Source organism: Moschus berezovskii, chromosome 11 (genome assembly GCF_049115385.1).
Source record: "Moschus berezovskii isolate FMDL1 chromosome 11, NW_MosBer_1.0, whole genome shotgun sequence".
Lineage (NCBI taxonomy): Eukaryota > Metazoa > Chordata > Mammalia > Artiodactyla > Moschidae > Moschus > Moschus berezovskii.
In genome coordinates, this window is record NC_142470.1 from 34,452,887 (window position 1) to 34,476,962 (window position 24,076).

The 24,076-nt window shown below is 48.1% G+C and overlaps 3 protein-coding genes across 4 annotated transcripts in view; 1 reads left to right on the plus strand and 2 right to left on the minus strand.

Moving 5' to 3' along the window:
- The first annotated feature begins 3,948 nt into the window (after window positions 1–3,948).
- On the plus strand, window positions 3,949–10,663 carry ABHD1 (abhydrolase domain containing 1). Its single transcript, XM_055399737.2, has 9 exons — window positions 3,949–4,185; window positions 8,040–8,200; window positions 8,813–8,992; window positions 9,215–9,260; window positions 9,420–9,532; window positions 9,664–9,837; window positions 10,007–10,055; window positions 10,155–10,320; window positions 10,452–10,663. The coding sequence occupies exons 1-9, from the start codon at window positions 4,072–4,074 to the stop codon at window positions 10,661–10,663; spliced, it is 1,215 nt and encodes a 404-aa protein (XP_055255712.2). The 5' UTR covers window positions 3,949–4,071.
- Window positions 10,664–10,671: 8 nt separating this feature from the next.
- Window positions 10,672–14,783, minus strand: PREB (prolactin regulatory element binding). Of its 2 annotated transcripts, XM_055399736.2 has the most exons (9): window positions 14,421–14,781; window positions 13,431–13,623; window positions 13,023–13,243; window positions 12,753–12,833; window positions 12,528–12,652; window positions 12,149–12,322; window positions 11,941–12,013; window positions 11,591–11,750; window positions 10,672–11,424 (listed from the first exon to the last, which is right to left on the minus strand). In XM_055399736.2, the coding sequence occupies exons 1-9, from the start codon at window positions 14,553–14,555 to the stop codon at window positions 11,330–11,332; spliced, it is 1,257 nt and encodes a 418-aa protein (XP_055255711.1). In that variant the 5' UTR covers window positions 14,556–14,781; the 3' UTR covers window positions 10,672–11,329. The 2 variants fall into 2 exon arrangements, with proteins under 2 accessions (XP_055255711.1, XP_088697370.1); XM_088841244.1 differs by lacking the exon at window positions 11,591–11,750 and having other exon boundaries at window positions 14,421–14,783.
- Window positions 14,784–15,669: 886 nt separating this feature from the next.
- Window positions 15,670–24,076, minus strand: part of PRR30 (proline rich 30) — a 78,815-nt gene continuing 70,408 nt past the window's right edge. Inside the window, exons 3-4 of the mRNA XM_055400381.2 lie at window positions 17,877–17,928; window positions 15,670–17,596 (exon numbers count right to left, since the gene is read on the minus strand). Coding sequence (XP_055256356.1) covers window positions 16,037–17,236 — 1,200 coding nt within the window. The 5' untranslated portion in view covers window positions 17,237–17,596; window positions 17,877–17,928 and the 3' untranslated portion in view covers window positions 15,670–16,036. The remainder of the gene's footprint in view (window positions 17,597–17,876; window positions 17,929–24,076) is intronic.

The following is a 24,076-nucleotide window of genomic DNA, read 5'->3' on the forward strand; positions in this document are numbered from 1 at the left end:
GCTCATGGCATCGTTGGTTTTGGCGACACCATTCCTTTCTCTCCAGTCATTTCTTTTTAGTTTCCTCTGTGTCGTGGAGATCCTCTGGGCTCTCTCCTCACTCCCCATCTGCTCATGTGTTCTTCCATTCACATAGCTTCCGTCACTATCTCTTCTGGGTTGAATTCTGTACCTCAAAAATTCGTATGTTAGAGTCCTAACCCCTAGTACCTCAGAATGTGACTGTATTGGGAAATAGGGTGGTTGCAGATATAATTAGTGAATATGGGGTCACACTGGAGTAGGTTGGGCCACTAATCCAATATTTTTTTTCCAATAAAAAGTGGAAATTTGGACACACATACACAGGCATGTGCACATACACACACACACACACACACACTCTCTCTCTCTTCTCCCTCTCTCTCTCTCTCTCTGTCACACACACACAAACACACAGGAAGAACAGCATGTGAAGATTCGGGCAGAAATTAGAGTGTAGCTTCTACATGCCAAGGAATGCTGGAGATTTCCAGGGAACCCCCAGAAGCTAGAAGAGAGGTGTGGAACAGAGTCTTCCTCATTGCTCTCAGAAGAACCAATCCTTCTAGCACTTTGATCTTGGATTTCCAGTTTCCAGAACTGTGAGACAATAAATTTCTGTTTTTCAAGATATCAGTTTGCAGCACTTTGTTATGGCATTCATCTGAATGCTGATAACTGCCATATCTCAAATACAATCTCTTAGCCACAGAACACTTCTTGAGCTGAACAGCCTACTGACTTGTGCCAGATTTTAAGTTTTAAAGCTGGCTGAATGACAGCACAGAGAGGTCAATGTCAATGAAAGAGAAGTTTAATGTTACAGTTCCCTTAGGAAGAAGAGGCACAGCTTACCAAACAGGACCACCGAGGGAAGCACCAGTGTAGGTCAGAGGCAGAAAGGAGCAAGGGGAAGGCACAGGCCACAACCTTTATTAAGCTAGAAAAGCAAGACAGGGCAGGGTGAACAATTTAGGGTTGACTAGCTTGAAAAACTTCAGAGGGCTTTGGAGGCACAGAGGCTGACCCTAGTTGACAAGTCCCTGGTCCTGGGTTGATTTAGGAAAGGGAAAATATTGGTTCGGTGTATGAGAGTGGGATAAAGGAAGTGGTTCAGAGTATGGCCTCTAGGAATTTTTTTTTTTTCAATCTTTTGGTTGCACTGTGTAGCATGTGGGATCTTAGTTCCCTAACCAGGGATCAACCTCTTGCCCCCTGCAATGGAAACTTGGGAGTCTTAACCACTGGGCCACCAGGGAAATCCCAGAGGATAGCCTCTGGATTGCAGGAGGGAGGTGAACAACTCTGGCTGTTAGTTTGGCCTTGTGATTAATTGATGCCAAATAGACAAATTCAGAACCTAAGAAAACACAATTAGAACACCTATCAGCACCCCAGCCTTTATGTCTCTGAGTCAGAATACACCATCTTCCTCCTCAAAACTTCCCCTCCTCACATTTCCCTATTCCAGGGTCAAGTCCCATACACATCCCTGAATCTACATAGTCAGAAAACTGGGGGTCATTCATGATTCCTCCTTCTTCTCCCACCTCCAACCTACTACCAAGTCCTATCAATTCTGCCTCCTATCTTAATCATATTCACTCCTCTCCTGAGCTTCCCCCAGGCCAGGCAGCCATGCTCCATGCCAAAGTTCTGTTAGCAGCCTCTAACTGACCTCCTTCCATTCTCATCCTCCTCCAGTCCATTCTCCAAGTAGCCTGAATGCTTCTTCTAAAACATAACTCTGATCATGTCACCCATCCATGCTAAGTCGCTTCATTTGTGTCTTAACTCTTCGTGACCCTAGACTGTAGCCTGCCAGGTTCCTCTGTCCATGGGATTCTCCAGGTTAGAATACTGGAGTGGGTTACCATTTCCTTCTCCGGGGGATCTTCCCCACCCAGGGATCGAACCTGCATCTGTCTCCTGCATTGGCAGGCAGGTTCTTTATCACTAGCACCACATGGGAAGCCCAATCATGTCACCCACTAAAACTCTTGGATGGCTTTCCTCCACCCTTAAGATAAGTTATAGCATCCTTTATGCAGCTGCCCACACCAGATTCCTGACCATCTCATATGCTCCAGCAACACCCAGTTTCTTTTGGTTACTTTCAGAAGCCTCACATCCAGGTTTTTGTTTGTGCTATTCCCTCTTTTGGAACAACTACTCTGTCCCCTCCTCCACCTTGCCTTGGAAATTCCTTTTTTAAAAAATTTCACCTTAAATGTATTGTCATTTAACATCTGGGTATGCTTTCTCAGATCCATGGAGGCTGGGCACCTTCCCCAGGGCTCCCACAGCAGCTAGTACTTCCCTTATCTAGCACCATACCCTATTGCAGGGGTTCAACCCTGACTATACATTGGAGTCTTCCAGAAAACCTGTAAGTCATATTAATACCTAGGCTCCTCCCCAGACCAACCGTATCAGGAGGCAGGGCCCGGGTACTTCTAGTGTTAGAAACTCACACACAATTCCAATTTTCAGTCAGGACCGAGAGTCATCGCTCTAGTAAATTACTGACTTGTTTCCATATCCCAGTGAAGACAGGAACAGCATCCCAAGCTGGTAGTTCAGTGCAGTTCAGTTCAGTCGCTCAGTCGTGTCCGACTCTCTGCGACCCCATGAATTGCAACACGCCAGGCCTCCCTGTCCATCAACAATTCCCAGAGTTCACTCAAAACTCATGTCCATCGAGTCGGTGATGCCATCCAGCCATCTCATTCTCTGTCGTCCCCTTCTCCTCCTGTCCCCAATCCCTCCCAGTGTCAGGGTCTTTTCCAATGAGTCAACTCTTCGCATGAGGTGGCCAAAGTATTGGAGCTTCAGCTTCAGCATCAGTCCTTCCAATGAACATCCAGGACTGATCTCTTTTAGAATGGACTGGTTGGATCTCCTTGCAGTCCAAGGGATTCTCAAGAGTCTTCTCCAACACCACAGTTCAAAAGCATCGATTCTTCTGCACTCAGCTTTCTTCACAGTCCAACTCTCACATCCATACATGACCACTGGAAAAACCATAGCCTTGACTAGATGGACCTTTGTTGGCAAGGTAATGTCTCTGCTTTTTAATATGCTATCTAGGCTGGTCATAACTTTCCTTCCAAGGAGTAAGCGTCTTTTAATTTCATGGCTGCAATGATTTTGGAGCCCCAAAAAATAAAGTCTGACACTGTTTCCACTGTTTCTCCATCTATTTCCCATGAAGTGATGGGACCAGATGCCATGATCTTAGTTTTCTGAATGTTGAGCTTTAAGACAACTTTTTCACTCTCCTCTTTCACTTTGATCAAGAGGCTTTTTAGTTCCTCTTCGCTTTCTGCCATAAGGGTAGAGTGATGAGTAAATATCTACTTTACGTGTGGACAGCACAGAGTGACACTGTGCGTGGCTTTAACCCATGTGAATGTGACAGTGTGTGAAACGCCACTCATTCAGTAGCTGAACCCTAAGTGACACCGTGTGTGTCACAGTGTGAATGTGTCCTAGTGCGAGGACCACTGTGAATGGCTGAACTCTGGGACTGGAAGGATGTTACCACACGAGTGGCTGTCCCCTTTGTGTGTGACTGATGAATGGCTGGGGGACTCTAGCCAGGCTGCCAGCCTCGCCGCGCCGCCAGGGCAGGGTTTGAGGAAAAAGAAATTGGAGCTGCCCCTCACTAAGATGGCGACTGCAGGCGAGGTCGCTCGTCCTCACAAGAGGCTGCACGGCCGGTGACCGTGAAGCGGAAGGAAGAGACGCAGAGGCGCGAGACGAGGTCCGCAAGCGGTACAGCCACTCGCAGGTCAGCCGGGTCAGCTCCACGCAGAGTGGCGGGCGCGGCCCGCCCACCTCCTCGGCGCCCTCGCTCCGCCCCCCCACGCCCGCCGCCGGTGGGCGGGGCCTACATCCTCGAACCGCCAGGCGGTGGAGGCCGAACTTGCACAGGCCGTCCAATGGCGTGTAACGGGCGGGGCCCAGCGCGCACCTGCGGGCCCATTAATCGAAGTTCAAGCTCCGGATCCAGTCAAGAACCTGGGAGTCGAAACTCAGCAACACAAGATGCTGAGCTCCTCTCAAAGCCCCCAGGATGACACCTGGACAGAGTCCTTCTCTCTGCTTTTGGGACTTGGCGCTGCCCTCTACTTGGGCTACTACTGGACATGGGTGCCCCAGGTGGGTGCGGGTCCAGAGCTCTCGCCGGCGGGTTTAGGTTACTGGAGTTCAGGGGCCACTTCCAATCGGGGCTCGAGCCCTTTGTGGGAGCTGGCTTGGTTGGCTGTCCAGGTCCAGGTGAAATTTTGACGCCACAACCCCACCACTGCTCCTGCCCTGCGCTCCAGCCAGTCTCAGCTTTGCTATTAACACCGAAAAGAGAGTTGATTCTTTGTCTGCCTAGATACTCTGCATTCTCCGCGTACTCCCTATACCCGCTGGGCCTCTCAGGCATCAGAAGGATGGTGTTGTTTATTATGTGGACCAACGCTTGCGGAAAGGCGGGGTGGAAGGTATCCTGAGGTGACAGGGAGATACACTGTGGTTTTCTTTTTAGGCAGTCTAGCTGACTTCCTCGTTAGTTGCAGTGAATGAAGAAACCAGTCTGTGGGGTGGTATCTCCCAACATCACCCCATCAGTAGGACCTTGCTTCTCTTAAGCACTGGCAGAGGTTCCTGCCTATCTCAGGAATACCCTAACTGTCCTTGCTCATTGAGCCCTGTTTTAAGTTCTAGGCTCTCCATTTATAGTGCAATGGAAAAATCTGAACAGGATGATTTTAATGAACTTGGAGAGTTTATTCTCACTAAAATTTGCATATCCCCCCAATCAAAATCTTTTAATTTTCATTAAACTCAAAGTAGCTGAGTCTAACAAGAAACCTATTGATTGAAGCCCTTTAAAAAGATCTATAGGGAAATTTAATGTTACCTAAATTTTCCTGTATTTGCAGAGCTTTATACATTCTATGTATTCTTTATAAAATAATTCTGCCTTAATAAAAGCAATTTTAAAAATCCAAACTTTACAATACCCTATAAACCTTACCTTACATGTCTGATTTGAAAAGTCGGTTATTTCAGAACAGAGTTGTCCTTAACTAAACACTTTCCTTTGCTTGCAACCAGCCACAGAGAAATCAGAGACCCCTGCCACTATATACTACAAGCCCTTCTGTGAGTTCCAAATCCTGGTTAAAATCCAGGGCAAGTGTCATTCTGGAGGCTCTGAGGATATGCTGTTGGGATTCTCCAGCTTGGCAATGGATTGGTATTGATTCACCAACAATGATTAATGGCATTTTATTCATTAATTCTCAGGGATAAGTCAGGAAACACTTTACTAGAGTTAAAATGAAACTCACATACATCAAACCTGTGATTTTATTAGCACTTTGTTCTATACCTCTAAGATGATTGACCAAATATTTAATAGATTGATAACTCAAAATCTTGGCAACTAGGAGATAATATAGTAAAATGATTAAGAGCACAAGCTCTTGCATCAGACAGACTCTGGTTTCAATTCCCAGCTCTACCACTAACTAGCTTTGGCACATTTTGTGCCCTTTGACACATATTCATACACGTTTCCACAGGGGGATCATAGGTAAGATTTATAGGGTATTGTGAAGTGTGGATTTTCAAAGATATTTCAAACAGCTGTTGTGAAGGTTACAGGATATAATCATGTACAGTGCTTAGGCACGTAAGGAGCACTCAATAAATCTTACTAGTATTAGAGATAATATATATTTTTTACATTTTTAAATTGAAGTATAGTTGATTTATTTTGTTGTCTTAGTTTCTGCTGTACAGAAAAGTGATTCAATTATACAATATATATACACATTCTTTTTAAAAATATTTTTTCCATTATGGTTTATCACAGGATATTGAATATAGTTCTCTGTGTTATCCAGTAGGATCTTGTTGTGTATCCATTCTATATATAAAAGCTTACATTTGCTAACCCAACCTCCCACTCCAGCCCTCCCTCAGCCCCCTCCCCCTTGGTGACCACAAATCTGTTCTTTATGTCCGTGAGTCTGTTTCTGTTTTAAAAATAGGTTTGTTTGTGTCATATTTTAGATTTCACATGTAAGTGGTATCACGTGGTATTCGTCTTTCTCTTTCTGGCGTACTTCAATCAGTATGAAAATCTGTAGTTGCATCCTTGTTGCTGCAAATGGCATTATTTCAAGGGTTTTTATGGCTTAGTAGTATTCCATTGTATATAGGTACCGTATCTTTTTTATCCATCTGTCAGTGGACATTTAGTTTGTTTCTATATCTTGGCTATTATGAATAGTGCTGCTATGAACATATGAACATAGAATATATCTTTTTGAATTAGAATTTTGTGTGGCTATATGCCCAGGAGTGGAATTGCTGGTCATACAGTAATCCTAGATTTAGTTTTCTGTGGAATCTCCATACTGTTTTCCATTGTGGCTGTACCAACTTACATTCCCACTAACAGTGTAGGAGGGTTCCCTTTTTTCCACATCCTTGTCAGCATTTATTATTTATAGAGCATTTAATGATGGTCATTTTGATTGGTAGTAATTCACTATACCTCACCGTAGTGTTGATTTGCATTTTTCTATTAGACATGCTGAGCATCTTTTCATGTGCCTATTAGCCGATTGCATTTCTTCTTTGGAGACATGTCTATTTAGGTCTTCTGCCCATTTTTTGATTGGGTTGTCTATTTTTGTTGTTGCTGAGTTGTATGAACTGTTTGTATATTTTGGAAATTAAGCACTTGTTGGTTGCTTTCTTTGCCAAATATTTTTTCTCATTCTAGGTTGATTTTTCATTTTGTTTATGGTTTCCTTTGCTGTGCAAAAGGGTGTTAGCCTGATCAAGTCCTATTTGCTTATTTTTGTTTTTATTGCTATTGCCTTGCATGACTGACCTGAAAAAATATTGGTATGATTTATGCCAGAGAATGTTTTGCCTAATATCATTATTAATTCCACTTTGCCTTTTGCTTGCTGTGTGACTCTGGGCAAACAACTTAACCTTTGTCATAGTTTCTTCATTTATAGTAAGGTTGGGTTTAGCCTAGTGCTAGCAAATAGCATATAGTGAATCTCAGATGTTATTATTCCAGGGCTTAAGAACCAACAGTCATACTACCAACCTGGCCTCTCAAGTTCATCACTTACTTAGCCTCTTTTGACTACAGGAAGAGATAGGAGTCTGGTCCTCAGGTCCCCACAGGCCTGCAACAGAAATCCATTTCTGTTTTTTGATTCTGAGACCTTTTGTCTTTGTACAGCATACTCCCCATTTATAAGCCTTCTATGTGACAAGGCCCTCTCATTTACTTGACGTATATCCAGAAGAACCAAGCAGAGGGGTTGAAAGTTAGGGCTAAGCACCCACTGACCTCATCTGCCCCCTCATCCTATCCCTGTTACCTTCCTCCTGGCTGGCAAGAAGGAAGAGAAAATCTGTTTACACTGGGACTCTTCCTCCATTAGAGTACAGTCAACAGCAGGGGCTGTTAAGTAAGGAAATGAGGTGTTGTGGTAAAAAGCAGCCCTTCAGCTGCAAGCACGCACAGTAAGGGATGGGAACATGTGACAATGGAGTGCTAAAATCAGGAGGAGCCAGTGTGACCAGAGATGGTTTTGAGATGATAGTGTGGATAATTCAACTGCAAGGCAGAAGTCACAGGTTGAATGGTACTGCATTTCTTCAGCTTCTGCTCAGGACCCCAACCTTTCCTGCAGGAGATCAGCTGGGTAACTTATATTACCTGCTATCTCCAAAATGGGTTTGGGGCATGGATAGGCTAAGTGTGGAAATTGGTTCAGGGTCAGTTCTGGAGAGGTGACACTCTAGGTCTGGAGTTTCCGGGGCTCTAGTGGGACTCCAGGTTGAGGTATGCTAGGTTTCTCACCCCTAGATGAGGCAGTGCTCTCCAGGCTGGCTTCTGGGAAGAGGTCTCTCTGGTGTTGGGCACCTCACTGGCTTGGTGCAAATATCAGGGGAGTGAAGCCGATGGTGTTGTGTGGTTACAGAGGCCACAGCTGGTGACTGGGTCCCGATTTCTGGCCTTCCTGGAGCAACACTGTCCAGTCACTCTGGAGACTTTCTATCCTACACCCTGGTGTTTTGAGGGGCGGCTACAAACCATCTTCAGAGTCTTACTGCAGTCCCGGCCGGTAGTCCCTTACTCGAGGTAAGAGAAACAGGTGGTGGTGAACAGGAAGCTGCAAGTATAAGGAGATCTTTATAGGGAATAAAATTTAGCTGTGTCAGGTCTTAATTGTGGCACTCGGGATCTTTTGTTGCGGCACACGAACTCTCCAGTTGTGCCAGGCAAGCTCAGGTTGTGGCCTGCGGGCTCCAGAGTACGTGGGCTTCAGTCGTTGTGGCACGGAGGCTTAGTTGCTTCATGATATCTGGGATCTTAGTTCCCCAACCGGGGATCGAATCCACGTCCTCTGCACTGGAAGGTGGATTCTTAACCACTGGACCACCAACGAAGTCCCTCATCTACCTCTTTTAAAATGGAGGTAACCTTCACTCCATCTACCTCAGCGTGCTGAGGGTAACCAGGGTGGCTATATGGAAGGGCTTATGTACAACCATGAGGTAATTTAATATTCAGTCTTTTATGTCCCCATTGTACCTTGTTATGATCTCCAGGTTTTGCGCAATATGTGCCCTCAAATGATGAGAAATTGTGGGAGTTGACTGGGGAGGGAGAGGAAGGTGTAAAATCTTTTGAAGTACATGGAGTTCCTAATCCTAATAGTATCTTTGTGTGCCCTTTTCTCCAAAACCACAGTGAAGTTCTCGAAACCCCAGATGGAGGCCAGATCCTCCTAGACTGGGCCAGCCAGTCTAACAATCAGTATCCTGACCCTAGCACCCAGCCCACTGTATTACTGCTTCCTGGCATCACAGGCAGTAGTCAGGAGACATATATCTTACACCTAGTTGATCAAGCTTTGAAGGATGGCTACAGGTAAGGATGGGAACAGACCAGAGAATTGGGTGATGTCTGATAACTTGTAATTGTGTGTGTGTGGGGGGTGTGGTGAGGGCGGTATCAATTCAGACCCTGCTAGTTCTGGGAAGAAGGTGCCGTATGAAGGGCACCTTATGACTGAGTCTTTCTGAAAGCTACCGAGAGGGGAGAAGAGCCTGTAGGGAGGGTCTGGCTAACATTTACCTGTGTGTGCCACAGGGCTGTTGTATTTAATAACCGGGGCTGCCGCGGGGAAGAACTATTGGTGAGTACCCTCCTTCCTCTAGTGGTCCTTCACTCCACTCCCTTCAGATAGCCTGGGTCCTGCACCTCTACCTACCCGTCTTCCATTTCTTGAGTCCTTTCATTTTGCTGCCTTCTGGCCAAGGCCCCCCTCTCTACCCAATGATCCGGTTTGCCTCAGACCCATAGGGCCTTCTGTGCCAGCAACACTGAAGATCTGGCGACAGTCATCAACCACATAAAGAGTCGCTACCCCCAAGCCCCACTGCTGGCTGTGGGCATCTCTCTCGGAGGGTAAAGACTGCCTCACTTAACCCAAAGGCCCAGTCTTCCTTCTCCCCTTCCCTCCTCCACATCCTCTCCCCACCTCCAGTCCTGACTCCCCAATGCAAACCCTTCTTTCATGGCCCGGTCTAACCCTGCAGGATATTAGTGCTGAATCACCTGGCTGGAACGGGACGCGCAGCAGGCCTGGTGGCAGCACTGACTCTGTCTGCGTGCTGGGATTCCTTTGAGACCACCCGCTCCCTGGAGACCCCCCTGAACTCACTGCTATTCAATCACCGCCTCACTGCTGGGCTCTGTCAAGTCGTGAACCGGTAGGGTCCTGACAAGTAGCAAAGGGCAGAGAACAGGGTAGGACGGCATACATGCCAGGTCCTCCCAGTGCTTGGGTCAGCTCTGGATGTGTATTTTTCTCCCTCGAGATAAGACCGAGGGTGGCTCCAGGTCGGGTCCAGGTGCAAAGCCAACCTCTGTTCTTTGCAGAAACAGAAAGGTGATGGAAAACGTGGTGAATGTGGACTTTGTCCTACAGGTGCAGTCTTCCAGCTTTCCCCTCTCTGCCCCATATTGTTCTTCCCACATCTTATTCCCTTGCCCTCATCCTAGCCTATCCCGCTTCCACCATCTGCAGGCCCGCACCATCCGCCAATTTGATGAGCGCTACACAGCTGTGGTCTTTGGCTATCAAGACTGTGCTGCCTACTACAAAGCAGCCAGTCCAAAAACCAAGGTCAATGCCATCCAGATCCCTGTGCTCTGTCTCAACGCAGCTGACGACCCTTTCTCCCCTGTCGACGGTGAGCACCGGGGATCCAGATGCTTTAGGCCCCAGGGGAAATGGGCCGTGTGTGAGGTGCAAGTGGAGAGTGCCTGGACTCTCGGCAGAGGCCAGGGCTCCTAACCTCCTCTCCGACTCCCCTCGTCCCAGCTCTTCCCCTACAGGCTGCCCAACACTCTCTCCATGTCGCACTGCTAGTCACAGCCCGGGGTGGCCACATTGGCTTCCTGGAAGGACTGCTTCCCTGGCAGCACTGTTACATGAGCCGCCTCCTGCATCAGTATGCCAAAGCCATCTTCCAGCACCCGGCAGAGTTGCCAGGCCCCAGGTCACCCACCCCTTCAGAGGCAAGCAAGAGCTGACAAGAGTCTTAGTTCAGTCTTCCCTTGTTTATTAAATATCAACTTTTTCTGCCAAATGGGCTGAAGTTCCTTTTCCCTTTCCCAAGGCTAGGGCAGACTCTTCAGGAACTTACTGCATATGGCCTGGTGGGCTTGGAGCTACCCAGTGGAACCCAAAGATTACTGCCTGGATCTTCACTCTGCTCCTTCCTTCCCTAATAGCAAGTCCCAGGCCAGTGCAGGCCCCCAGCAAATTCCAGGGGCTCGTGTGAAGAGCAACTGGCCACAAGGCTATGGGGTACGAGGAGAAAATGATTGTTTCTGCAGGAAGGGAAGCACAGCAGTGCCTCCAAGTTCTTGGGCATCTTCACATATTTCTGGAGAAAAAGTTCAAGCTCAACTCTGGAGCCCCTGGTAGACAGAGGGAAGGAGGCAAGTGGTATGGCCTGGCCCTCAGACACCAGTGTCCTGGGCGGATCCACAGATGATGAACGCAAGGTTCCCAGGACTCAGGGTGGCACAGGGCCAGAGCCAGGCTTTAACTGGGAAGGGCAGGCACTGCCCATCAGTCTCCTCCGTGGCAACCTCAGCTGTGGACCCAGTTGGAGTGAGCAGTGGGGTCCAGGCCCCCGTTCTGATCTAGAAGGTGGCAGTGTCCAGGCCCCTGGATCCCTGGGAGAAGGGAGGCTAAAGAAAACCTGGAAAGGCACTCTGGAGCAGCAGGATGGTCATAACAATAAGCCCAACACACAGCAGCAGCAGCAGCCACACAGGAGCACTTCCTGCAGGAGGGAGAAGGGAAGAATTCAGAAGGCAAAGGGGTGGCGTTGCAGCCCGGAGAATAGAACCATTCAAGGAGGGGACAGATGACTATAGACAAGCATCCCATTCTCCAGGGGGCAAGTTTCTGCTCCAGCTAAAGGGGGAGTGGTACCCCCAAGGACTCACGTCGTGAGGGCAGCAGGTGCAGCTGGCAACGACTATCCACAGCCACAGAGAACAGAGCAGTTTCGTGGGACCCAAGGAGCTCTGGACCACGACCTTTCTCAGGCAGAAAGGCCACATCTGTCACCACAATGCCATGGGCCTCCTTCACATAGTATAGACGCTGGGGACAAGAGGAAAGCTAGTGAGGGAAAGCCCAGTTGGGAAGATTCCTTCTGGAAGACACACCCTCTGCCCCCAGACAGTCCCTCTACAGGCTGGGCCCGACACCTTCGTGCACACTGAGTGAAGAAGAAGGCCTAGAATCTCTACCCCAGAGAGCCCTCAGGGCTGTGCCCAGGTCCATCCATTACCTGGAGCGAGAAAGCTATGTAGATGGCAACAGAGCCAGTGACTGTGCCCAGGCCCAGAAAAGTGCCCGATTCACTGCAACAAACAAAAAAAATGCTCACTGTTCTGGAATCCTGTGTAGCAGCAACAGCCCCCAGGGATGTGGGCAGCATGTCTCCCCGAGCTGCCCCGGGCACCCTCACACCCAGCCAAGCCACCGCTGTCTCATACCTGACACTAAGGCAGGAGATGACTTCATGGCCACAGGGCCTGGTCCGAAGGGGCAGGAACGTGGAGCCATCCCAGGCTGTGAGGTAGCAGGGCGGGGGCTGGCGCAGACGCTTGTGGGGAATCTGCACCGTGAAGAGTCGCAGACCGGCAGGCTGGTCCGGAACCTGCCCAAACCTGGGGGCCCGGTGAGAGGCTGTTCAGCTCCTGGGGCCTGCCCGGCCCTCCTCAGAGGTCTGTGCCCTCCTGCACCCTGGTCAGGTCTGGGGTAACACCTGACAAGGCTCCGATCCCCTCCCCACCAGCTTCCCCCCGGCCTTTTCCCACTCCCCCACCGCATCTAGGCTGTGCCTCTTTCAGCCACCCTCTGGGGTCTTCACACCTGCAGGCCTGGTAGCGATAAGGCGTGTTAGAAAACGTGGGTCCGTTCTCTTGCCAGTGCAGCTGTGTCACCAGCTGATCCTTCTGCCACACGGAGGCCTTAAGGTCCCAGCCCACAGTTACCAACTAGTCAGGGATCAAGATTCCAAGGATGGACAGTTAGGGGGATCCACTTAGTGGACAAGCAGCATAATCACCTACTTTCTCCACCCTCTCACCTCCTCACCTTGCCATCAGGCCCCAGAGCTAGGTCTTCAATCTCCCCTTCGTGGGCTTTGAACTCCAGAACCTTCTCTAAGGTGGGTACCTGCAGTCAAACCACCACCACAGTCAACCTAGGTACCTGGCAAGAGTGCAAATGATACCCATTCCTCTTCTCTACTAATGGCCACTCGGTGCAGGCTTTACTCACAAGTTTCCCAGGACCCAGGTTCAGTTTCTCACAATTCTGGCCTTGCCGTTACTGACACTCATCCTCTACCTCCCCAAACCACACCTTCCAGACACGAACGCAGCCATCGGTCCCTCCAGTGGCAAGCAAGGTATTATCATGGTTGAAGCACACAACTTTCTGCAGTGGGTCACGGCTGAAGTCTGTCTGCACTTCATTCAAAATCTCTACGCTGAATTCTACCCCTTCCGGGTGGGTTTCAGCGCCAGACTTCTTCTCTGCTGGGGCTGCCCCTTTCCTTTGTCGAGGCCCCTGCTCCTTGGAACCTGCAACACAAACAGCCTGCCAGGTTTCGGGCTTCTAGAGTAAGTCCTACTGGCCCCTTCCAATGTGTAACATCAGCTTCTCTCTTGCAGCCATAATCCCACCTCCAGCCCCATTTCTTCAGAGACCAAGATGAGCAAGAGTTCACTCATTTAACCCTTTGCCCAAAGCTAGTGGGGAGGCTCTCACCTGCCTTCTCTGCCTTGTTTTTGCCCTTCTGCTGATGGATCTGGAAGCGCAGGAGCTGACAATGGGCATCCTGCCCTGCAGCAAGGATGTCACCAGCCAGTGCCAAGTTCATGGTGGCCCTTGTTTCTGTGTCATGAGAGTGTAGTAAAGAGGCACTGAGGCGCCCATTAATCTGCTCCAGCTGCAGAAAGTGCTGTGGGAGAGGGAACCATGACAAGCAAGGTTCAGAGAACACCTCAAGGGCAAACTTACATCCTGTAGTCTGAAGCCCCACCGGCTCTGCTACCTGCATTTTCTAGTTTAAAGACTTTTCTCAAACTTTTTTCTTTTTCGAGCCTCACTCATGTGTACTGGTCTTCGCTGGTGGCTCAGACGGTAAAGAATCTACTGCAATGCAGGAGACTCAGGTTCGACCCCTGGGTTGGGAAGATCCCCTGGAGAAGGGAATGGCTACCCACTCCGGTATTCATGCCTGAAGAATCCCATGGAAAGAGAAGCCTGTCGGTCTACAGTCCATGGGGCAGCAGAGTCAGACACGACTGAGCGACTATCACTTTCACTTTTTTTCACGTTCTCGAGTACAGCAAGCAAGGCTGAGATGATCACGTCTAGTCTGCAGAACAGCATGATAACGCTCAAAAGAGTGAAGAATCCTAGCTTATATTTCACTCTCGCCGCTACCAGTGGGCAGACAGACAAGTCTTATGTAGCCTCCCCAAGAAAGCCAGGTTACGACCCCTGGAGTTGATTCCTGAGATCGAATTGAAGCGTTCCTGCCTAGGCAGCGCTGTGTGCAGTTTTCACTTTACTTTAGGAGCCTCAGTTCACCAGTGAATGGTTCAAGACAAATTCGCGCCGGGACGCCCGGCACGCCGCGGTTCCCACCCGGGAGGAGCGGGGTCCGAAGCGGGGGTGCGGCCCGCTCCCAGACCTCCGGGAATCGCCCTCAGCCCGCTCTGCGACCCGGCCCCAGAGGGCCTGTATACTCACCACGCCATTCTTTATGCCGGTCTTGGCGGCACCTCCTCCGCCCGCAGCGATGAGCAGCCCCGCGCTGGGGTCGACCCGAAGAGCGTACAACGGGAACGGGGCCCGGTACAGCTCTGGCGTCCGGCGCCGACCCATCCCGCTCTCCGCGCGCTTCACTGTCGGCGCCGAGGTCCCCGGGACATGCCGCGCCCGGCCTTCGACTGCTGTCAGGCCGCTGTGGACCTTGGTCCGGTCGCTGCCGGGAGGACTCCAGACCCTTCTCACACCCGCCGAGCTGCCGAACCTCTAACCACACTGTAAGTATCCCTAACACTGCCCGGGGCCGTCTAACCCGGTCTCGCAGACGCGCAGCGCGCAGGCGCACCGAGCCCGCTCTCCTCGCGCAGGCGCAGAGCCGCCGATACGCGTCAGCACTAGCCGGCCTCGGGCTGGCGGAACCCGGGCGTGTGAATTCAGTTCTCCGCTTTCAGATGATGGCAGACTACGCCATCTTTCTGCGGGGCGGTGGAGGCGGGCGGCCGCTTCACGGAAACGTTTGGCGCGGGGCGGGAGCAGGCTAAAAGATTAAGGGAGGTTAATAAGCCTTTAATAAATCCTCGGATCAGGGCTGTCCACACTTCAAGAGTGACATGCAGACTCGTCAAGCAGTAGCCCTTACGTTTACCGCCCCGCCCCGAGACAAAGCGATTTATCCAAGGTCACACTCCTGCCTCTCTTGCCTCTTAAACGGAGGCAGCGTGGACTTGAAAAGAAACTTGGCTGCAAATCCCGATGCCACCGCTTCCTAGTATGAGGAAGCTACTATTTACAATGAACACCAATCCTCCGAAGTTTGCAGAGGTGGGAGCTGGCCATTCTCTACGCCCCACACCCGCTCCAGGCACCTCAGGGTTCGTGGGTAGATAGGCAGCTTGGCCCCCAGGCAGTTGAAGGTCTCTGCCTAGCCCCCATCCTCCTGAGAGGGCCCTTGGGTTTTTGATCTCCATCCAGTGTGGGGATTCCGTTTCTCTGCAGTGAACCTTAGGCCTGCCCTTCCCTTCAAGGAAATACCTCCTGCTGCTCCCCTGGCAACATCAGTCTCTTTAATCTGAGGTGCAACCAGAGGAAGGGGCCCAGTGGCTTCATCTCTGGGGATGCCATTAACTGTCCCACCAAACTGAGTTAAATGTGTGAAGGGCCTGGCAGAGCCTTCTGCACTTCTTAGTCGCTCAGGTCCAGTGGGTCCCTTGACCTCTTCAGATATACCGCATGCTCTCTCCTTGACCATTCTGTTAACTTTGACTCTCCTGCACCACTTGTTGGGTTCTGGTCATCCTGAAGGTACAGCCACCCACAGTATCTGCTCAGCAAGACGCAAACACAAGTTTTGCAGGGTCAAGCTTTTTTTTTTAATTGGATACACAGAAGGCTGAGTGGGGCCTCAGATTCCCTTGGTCCTCTTCAGCCAGGAGAAAGCAGACTCCACAAGGGGCTCCCAGGGTTCAGGACTGGAGAACACACCTGACCTCCAGCCAGCCAGCCCTTCAGAGTGTCTCGGGGGCTCCCGGAGGTCTGGGGCCGGACAGGGCTGGTGGGATTCAGAGGAGGTGCTCCAGGGGGCCTCCGTGGCTCTGGAACTAGAGTGGTGACTTTTGGGGAATGGGCCCTGGAGAGGCAGGTCTCTTTGGGGGAGAGGGAGGCCTGGGCTTCAAGTGGACTGTAGCCTGTTTTGGTGCCTGAGTTAGAGACTCTGAATGGTGCGTGGAGTTTAGTGACTGGCGGCCTACAGACCTGAGGCTCCCGTTCTGGGAGAGGGTGCCTGGGCCTAGATCTGCCTGGGCCGGAGCTCCTGGGGCTTGAGCTACCTGGGCTTGACACCCACTGGCCTGAGCAGCCTTGGCCTGAGGCCCTGCTTCCTCCGGCCTTCTTTTTGGCAGCAGATGCAGGGCCTTGGCCTGGCCCTGAGGTAGGCGGAGGCCAAAGCCGATGCCCATGCGGAGCGGTCCGGATTCCTTGCCCTGGGCACAAGGCAGCAGCTGGGGGAAAGCAAGCAGCCTGGGTCCAGTCCTGTACCTGGGGATGGGGCAAGAAGGGGTGCGGAGCCGGAGACACACCAGGCATACAGGGTACTCCACGACCGGGGCCTTGTCGGTTTGGCCTAGCCACAGGTGCTGCAAAAGCAGTAGCTGCAAGTCGTGGGCGATACGGCGGTGCCCCAGACGGAGCACCAGGGCTTGGGCCAGGGCTCCTGGGTCCTTGAACTCTGCAGGGTCCTTCCCGCTTGCCACGCATGCCCCCTCCGCCCCAGGAGACCTGGTGTTCCTGTACTGATGCGAGTGCCATGCCTGGCTGTTAGAGTGGACCCCACGAGAAGGTGGACTGGGGCTTGGGGACGTGAGAGTGGAGGTAGGTAGATCTTCGAGGTGGAAAGGCGACTGGCAAGGTGAGCCGGGGAATGAGGAGTTCTGTGGCTGAGAGGGCGAGGAGGAGTGAGTGAGGGTAGCAGAGGGGTATAGCCAGCGGGAAGGCGAGGAAGAACAGGGAGGGGAGAGAGAGGGGCAATTCTGATGAAAGAAAGTGTGGGAATTTGAGAGAGAAGAAGAGTAGGGATGTAGGAGAAAGTCCGAATTTGAGTCAGAAGAGTACAGATGGGAGCCCGCAGAGTGGGACTGTGGGGGAGGAGAGCAAGATGGCTGGGTGGAGCGGAGTGATTGTTGGCGAGGCTGAGGCTGTAGGTTATAGAAAAGGGAGTCTGCAGTTTGTGAGGGGCCCTGAGGGGGCCGTCCAGGGGACACTGTGTTCCGTAGCAGCACCTGGGCCTTGTTTGGAGGCAACATTGCCTTGAATCCGGAAGGGACTGGGGCTTCAAGACCAGAGATGAGAGACCTGGCAGACGCACGACCAGTATCTCTGAAGCCTGAAGTGGCTGAGAAATCAAACCTTCTGTGCACAGAATGTGGCTTCAGCGTGGTGGTGGTGTGGCTTTTGGTGGCATGCGAAGGAGCCACCCAGCCCTGGAGCACCAGGTTCTCTGAGTGTTTGGGCAGGAGCTTGGCTTTAAATGTGGTCTCTCGCTTCTTTGCAGCTGGCCATTGATGAGGAGTGGAGGGCACGGGGGATCTGAACTGCCTCTTGGGAGCTGAGGGGCAACAACAGTTATCTGGGTGGGCCAGGGAGGAAGACACAGCCCATAGGATCTGTGGAGAAAGAAACAGAGCCCATGACACAGGGAGACTGGGTCCATTTCTGGCTCTGACTTATGTACTGTGTACAGGCTGGTTCGCCACGATCCTAAATCTGTGTCACCCCTGAGGTCAGAAGAGCTGGCAAAAAGCTCCAAAGAAGGTGAGAATGGAGGAGGAGAGGAGAGGCAAGGGAGGGTAGGGTGGAGAGGATGGAGTTAGAGGAGGGGAATTGGGAGATGGAGACTGAGATGGAACTAGGAATTGAGGGTGTTCTGGTCCTGGGAACTCTTACCAATAAAGGTTCCTCCGGGCTGTTTCTCAAGGCACTTCAGCAATGAGGGGACCTTGGAGAGAGGGAGATACAGTCAACAAATGGTGGATATGCCCCTCTCTGCCCCCAGCGTCTGCCACCCTAAACTCACTCTGACTCAGATTTTGGTCTGAGTCTTGCCCTCAGTCCTCGTTCAGCCAGAAGGAGGTCTTCTGTTACGGGTTTTCGTTTTCTTAAATCCAAATCACAGATTCTGCAAGCATCCTGGTTTCGTGGCACTCTGGTGGCCCTAATCCCTGTCTTCCCTAACGCTGATGTCCTCTGACTCAGCCTGGCCCCAACCCAGATGGCTTTTCACACTAAGTAGCAGCAGTAGCAATGGGGCCAGCTGGTGAAAGCCTCTGGGAGACGGAGCCTGTGTCTAAGGGGCGGCGTTGCCGCCCCCCTTGGGAGCTGGGAGCCCTATTTCCTGGAGCAGTTCTCCCTGGCACCTAGTGCCTATGTCACAAAGGCCAGGTGCTGACATCATAGGCTCTCCTCATCAAGGCTCTAGGACCTTCTCTCAGAGATCATTCGAAGGCTGGATCTTGACGAAACTGAAGCAAGCACGATTCTTTGGGGCATTCAGTCTCTCCTTCTGGGCCTAGTCCCTACCTCTGCTCTCTGCGCTCGTACTTTAGAGCTCCCAACAGCTCCTCCAGCCAGGGTTCTCCCCAACTGTGCAGCCTCTCTGGGCTGGGCGCTCCCTTCAACTTCCTGTTTTCCTTTTCTTTCTGACCATGGTTCATGGTCCACACATCTCCCCCCTTGGATATGCTTATATGTTTGCTTTTTTTAAAAAATAAAATCCATTTTGTTTTATAATTTTTAGCTTTATCACAGTATAATTCATAAATAAAATTATGATACATTTTAAATGTATATAGTGATATTTGATACACCATGAAAGGAATTCTCCTGTTAATGAATACATCCTTTACCTCATATATTTACATCTATATTTGGCGGGGAGATGAGAACAGTTAAATTCTACTCTCTTTGGATATGTTTATATGGGTTTTTGTTTGTTCACCTTTTATGTTGTTAAATTTTTAGGCCAGGCCACATGGCATGTGGGATCTCAGTTCTCCAACCAGAGATCAAAACCATGTCCTCTGCATTGGAAGCATGAAGTCTTAACCACTGGACTGCCAGGGACATCCTGCTTGTATGCTTTTACATCTATTTTCTTAATGGCTTTCAGGTCAGTTCAGTCGCTCAGTCGTGTCCAACTCTTTGTGACCCCGTGAATCACAGCACGCCAGGCCTCCCTGTCCAGCACCAACTCCCGGAGTTCACTCAAACTCATGTCCATCGAGTCGGTGATGCCATTCCTCATTCAGCATCCTATCATTTTGCCTTTTGATACTGTTCATGGGGTTACTGAGACATAATTCACACATCATACAGTTCACTCATTTAAAGTGTGTGCTTTACTGTGTTTTTGTTATACTCACAGGGTTGTGCAACTATCACCACAATATAAGTTTAGACCATTCTTATATCCCCCAAAGAAGTTTGAAACCCACAGTCACTCATTCCTCCCTCCCCCCAGTTCCTTAAATCTACTTTCTGTTTCTATGGATTTGCATATTTTAGACGTTTTATATGAGTGGAATCATACAATATGTGGCCTTTTGTGTCTGACTTCTTTCACTTGGCATTATGTTTTCAAGGTTCCTACATGTTGTAGCGTATATCGTTACTTTATTCATTTTCATCGCCAAATAATATTTTATTATATGGAAATACCACATTTTGTTTTCCCATTCAGTTTTGTTGGTTTTACTTTTTTTTGTCAATTGTGAGCAAGGCTGCTGTGAAAATTCTTGTACAAGTTTGTATGGACGTATGTTTTCATTGATCTTGAGTAGATACCAATGAACAGAATTGCTGTATCACATGATAAGTCTATATTTAACATTTTGAGAAGCTGCCAAACTATCTTCCAAATTAGTTGTACCATTTTTGAATCCCACCAGCAAGGTACAATGCTTCCAAGTTTTCCTATCTTCACCAGCACATGCTATTGTCTGTCTTTTTTATTGTAGCAATCCTAGTGGGTGTGGAGTAGTATAATATTAGGATTTTGATTTGTGTTTCACTAATGACTAATGGGTGGGTGTTCATTGGAAGGACTGATGCTAAAGCTGAAACTCCAATACTTTGGCCACCTCATGCGACAAGTTGACTCACTGGAAAAGACTCTGATTCTGGGAAGGACTGGGGGCGGGAGGAGAAGGGGACGACAGAGAATGAGAGGGCTGGATGGCATCACCAACTCGATGGACATGAGTTTGAGTGAACTCTGGGAGTTGGTGATGGACAGGGAGGCCTGGAGTGCTGTGATTCATGGGGTGGCAAAGAGTCGGACACAACTGAGCGAATGAACTGAACTGAGCTGAATGACTAATGATGGTGAGCATTTTTTATGTGCTTATTGGCTATTTGTTTATCTTCTTAGGAGAAATATCTATTCAAATCTTTGGCCCTTATTTTAATTAGGTTTTTTGTGTTCTTATTGTTGGATTTTTAGTGTTCTTAAGGGAGTGGATACCCATTCTAGTATTCTTGCCTGGAGAAGTCCATGGTCAGAGGAGCCTGGCGGGCTACAGTCCAAGGGGTCTGTAAGAGTCAGACATGACTGAGCGACTAACACTTTATATATATATTTTAGATAAAGAAGTCTCTTATCTGGATATACAAGTCTCTTATCAGATATGTGATTTGCAAATATTTTCTTCTGTTCTCTGGATAATCTTTTTAATTTCTTGATGGTTTCCTTTGATTCATGAAATCTTTTAAATTAGAGTCCAATTTATCCATTTTTTTCTTTACTTGCTTCCTTTTGGTATCTAAGACATTGCCTAACCCAGAGTCACAAAGATTTATTGTTTTCTTCCAAGACTTTTGTAGATTTACCTGTTAAATTTAGATCTATGATCCACTTTGAGTTAATTTTTGTATGTGTTGCAAGGTAGGGGCCCAACTTCATTCTTTGGTGTATGCTAAAGAATTGTCCCAACACTGTTGACAAGTCTATTCTTTCTCCACTGAATTGTCTTAGTATCCTTGTCAAAAATCTGTTGACCATTGTTCCAGTTTCCTGTTGTTCCTGTAACAAGTCACCTCATACTTATCTTCTTAAAACAACAGAAATGTATTATCTCACAGTCCTACAGATTAGAAGTCCAACATGAGTCTAACTGGGCTAAAGTCAAGATGTTGGCAGGGCTGTATTCCTTTCTGGAGGCTCTCAGGGGAATCCATTTTCTTGTTTCTTCTTCCAGCTTCTAGAGGTTGCCCAAATTCCCTCTCCTCTTCAAAGCCAGCACCGTTTTATCTCCATGACCATTCTTTATATATATATATATATAATTTTATTTATTTACTTATTTTTGGCTGTGCTGGGTCTTTGTGGCTACGAGGGCTTTTCTCTAGTTACAGTGAGCAGGGGTACTCTCTAGTTGTGTGAGCTTCTCATTGCAGTGGCTTCTTTTGTTGTGGAGCACAGGCTCTAGGGAGTGGGGGTTTCAGTAGCTGTGGCATGTGGGCTCAGTAGTTGCAGCTCCTGGGCTCTAGAGCACAAACTCAATAGTTATGGCACACAGGCTTAGTTGCTCCATGGCATGTGGGATCTTCCTGGACCAGGGATGGAACCTGTGTCTCCTGCGTTGGTTAGCAGATTTACCACTGAGCCACCAGGGAAGCCCTCCATGACCCTTCTTCTGACTCTAAATTCCTCCGCCTCTTTTTTCAGTTAATAAGTACCTGTGTGATCCCACTGGGCCCAGCTGGATAATCCAGGATAATCTATTTTAAAGTCAGCAGATTAGCAATCTTAATTTCCCCTTCCCAGGTAACCTAACACTTGCACTGGTTACAGGGATTAAAAAATGGACCTTTGGGGAAGGCATTACCCTACCTGCCCAAATCTTGACTAGTTGCCTTGCTAGAATCTGCAGAACAACCTTGAATAGAACTGATGAAAGCAGATATCCTTTTCTTCTCCCTGATCTTATGGAGAGTCCTCTTTTTTATTCTTGGTCAGTCTAGATAAAATTTTGCTGATTTTGTTGTTCTTTTTAAAGAACCTTTTTTTTTTTTCATTTTCTCCATTATTTTTCTATTTCATTTGCTTTTGTTCTGATCCTTATTATGTCTTTCCTTCTACTTACTTTGAGCTTAGTTTGTTCTTCCCTTTCTGGTTTCCTAAAATGTGATTAGAGCATTAGTTTGAGATTTTTTCTTCTTTTTAAGATGTAGACATTTACAGCTATAAATTCTCCCTTTTCCCCACTGCTTTAGCTGCATCCCATAAGTTTTAGTGTGTTGTTTTTTTGTTTTCATTAATCTCAAAATAATTTCTGCTTTTGCTTGCAATTTCTTCTTTGACTTACTGATTATTTAGAAGTATGTTATTTAATTTCTACATATTTGTGAATTTGTTAGATTTATTCTGTTATTGATCTCTATTCCATTGTGGTTGGGGAACATACATTGTAGGATTTTATTTATTTATTTATTTTAAATGAAACAAAGATGAATATTTTTAATGATAAAAGGTATAATTCACAAAGAAGATAGACATCATAAACCATCAGACACCTAACAATAAAGAAACAAAGATACATAAAGCAAAAAATCAGAAGAAACATAAGGAAAAAAGCATATAATCATACATAGACATATTAATATTTCTCTGAGAATATTTTATGAAGTGCAGAAAAAATAGGAATAGCATCTTGAATGATGTCAATAATAATTTAAATAGATTTATATTTAATTAATTTACTCATCTTATATCCTATACAAATCTATTTAAAATTTTGTATCTCATACATTGTTATTAGATGTCCATAGGACATTTAGAAAAGCTGGCCAAAAGATAAACATTACAAAATTTCAAAAAGTAGAATTCTTTTTTGTGTATGTGATTCAGTTATACATATACACATATATTATTTTTGAAATTATTTTCTATTATAGTTTATTACAAGTTCCCTGTGCTATACAGTAAAGCTTTGTTGCTTTTTTTATATCTATTTTTGGATTTTTTTTTTTTTTTAGTTTTAAATCCGCTATTATCACTCAAGTTCCACATTATTATTCAGTTCAGTTCAGTCGCTCAGCCGTGACCGACTCTTTGTGACCCCATGAATCACAGCACGCCAGGCCTCCCTGTCCATCACCAACTCCTGGAGTTCACTCAAACTCATGTCCATCGAGTCGGTGATGAGTAATTAAATTAATGTGATCATCTTTAACCTAAAAAAACCTCTGAATGAAGTTTCTCTCTTCTCTTTTTTTTTCTCCTGTGCAATTCCAAGCAAATGTGTAGTGTGCAATATTGATTTCCAGTCTCTTTAAACTCCCTCAAGCCTGTGCTATTAAACTGAGACAACTGCATCAAGACAGAGTCTATCATAGGATTCCCTGAAGCACAAAATGAAGAGGAGATTGAGCAAACAGGACCTGGGGAGGCACCAGTTGAACCAACACAACTCTGTGTGATAAAATGTGAGAAAAACAAAATACTCCCATGGATGTATTACTTAAGTGACAACTCCACAAGTAATTCCTTCTGGAAATGGGTAGACAGAAAGCTCAAAAAATGTAGGTATACTGATATTCAGGAACACTCCCCGGAGAACACAGGTGTACACTGTTGCTGCTAGTGTCAGAGGGCCTCCTGAGGAGGAGGGGTCGGCAGTGGCTTGCCATGGGGACCGGGGCCCTGGCAGCAGCCAACTTTGTCGGACTTTTATCTTTTTATATCTACAGAGGCTAGTTTTATGCCCTAACATATGTTCTGTTCTGGAGAATGTTCCATGAACATTTGGAATAGTGTTTATCTGTTGTTGTTGAGTGTTCTTTGATGCCTGTTAAATTTTTTTATTGCCTGTTAGGTTTATTTAGTTTATTGTGTTGCTCTAGTCTTCTATATCCTTATTGATTTTTCTGCCTAATTGTTGAATGCTGTTGTTTAGTCACTAAGTCGCGTCTGACACTTTCATGACCCCATGGACTATAGCCTGCCAGGCTCCTCTGTCCATGGGATTTCCCAGGTGAGAATACTGGAATGGGTTGCTGTTTCCTTCTCCAGGAGATCTTCCTGACTCAGGGATAGAACCTGCGTCTCCTGCTTGGCAGGTGGATTCTTTACCACTGAGCCACCTGGG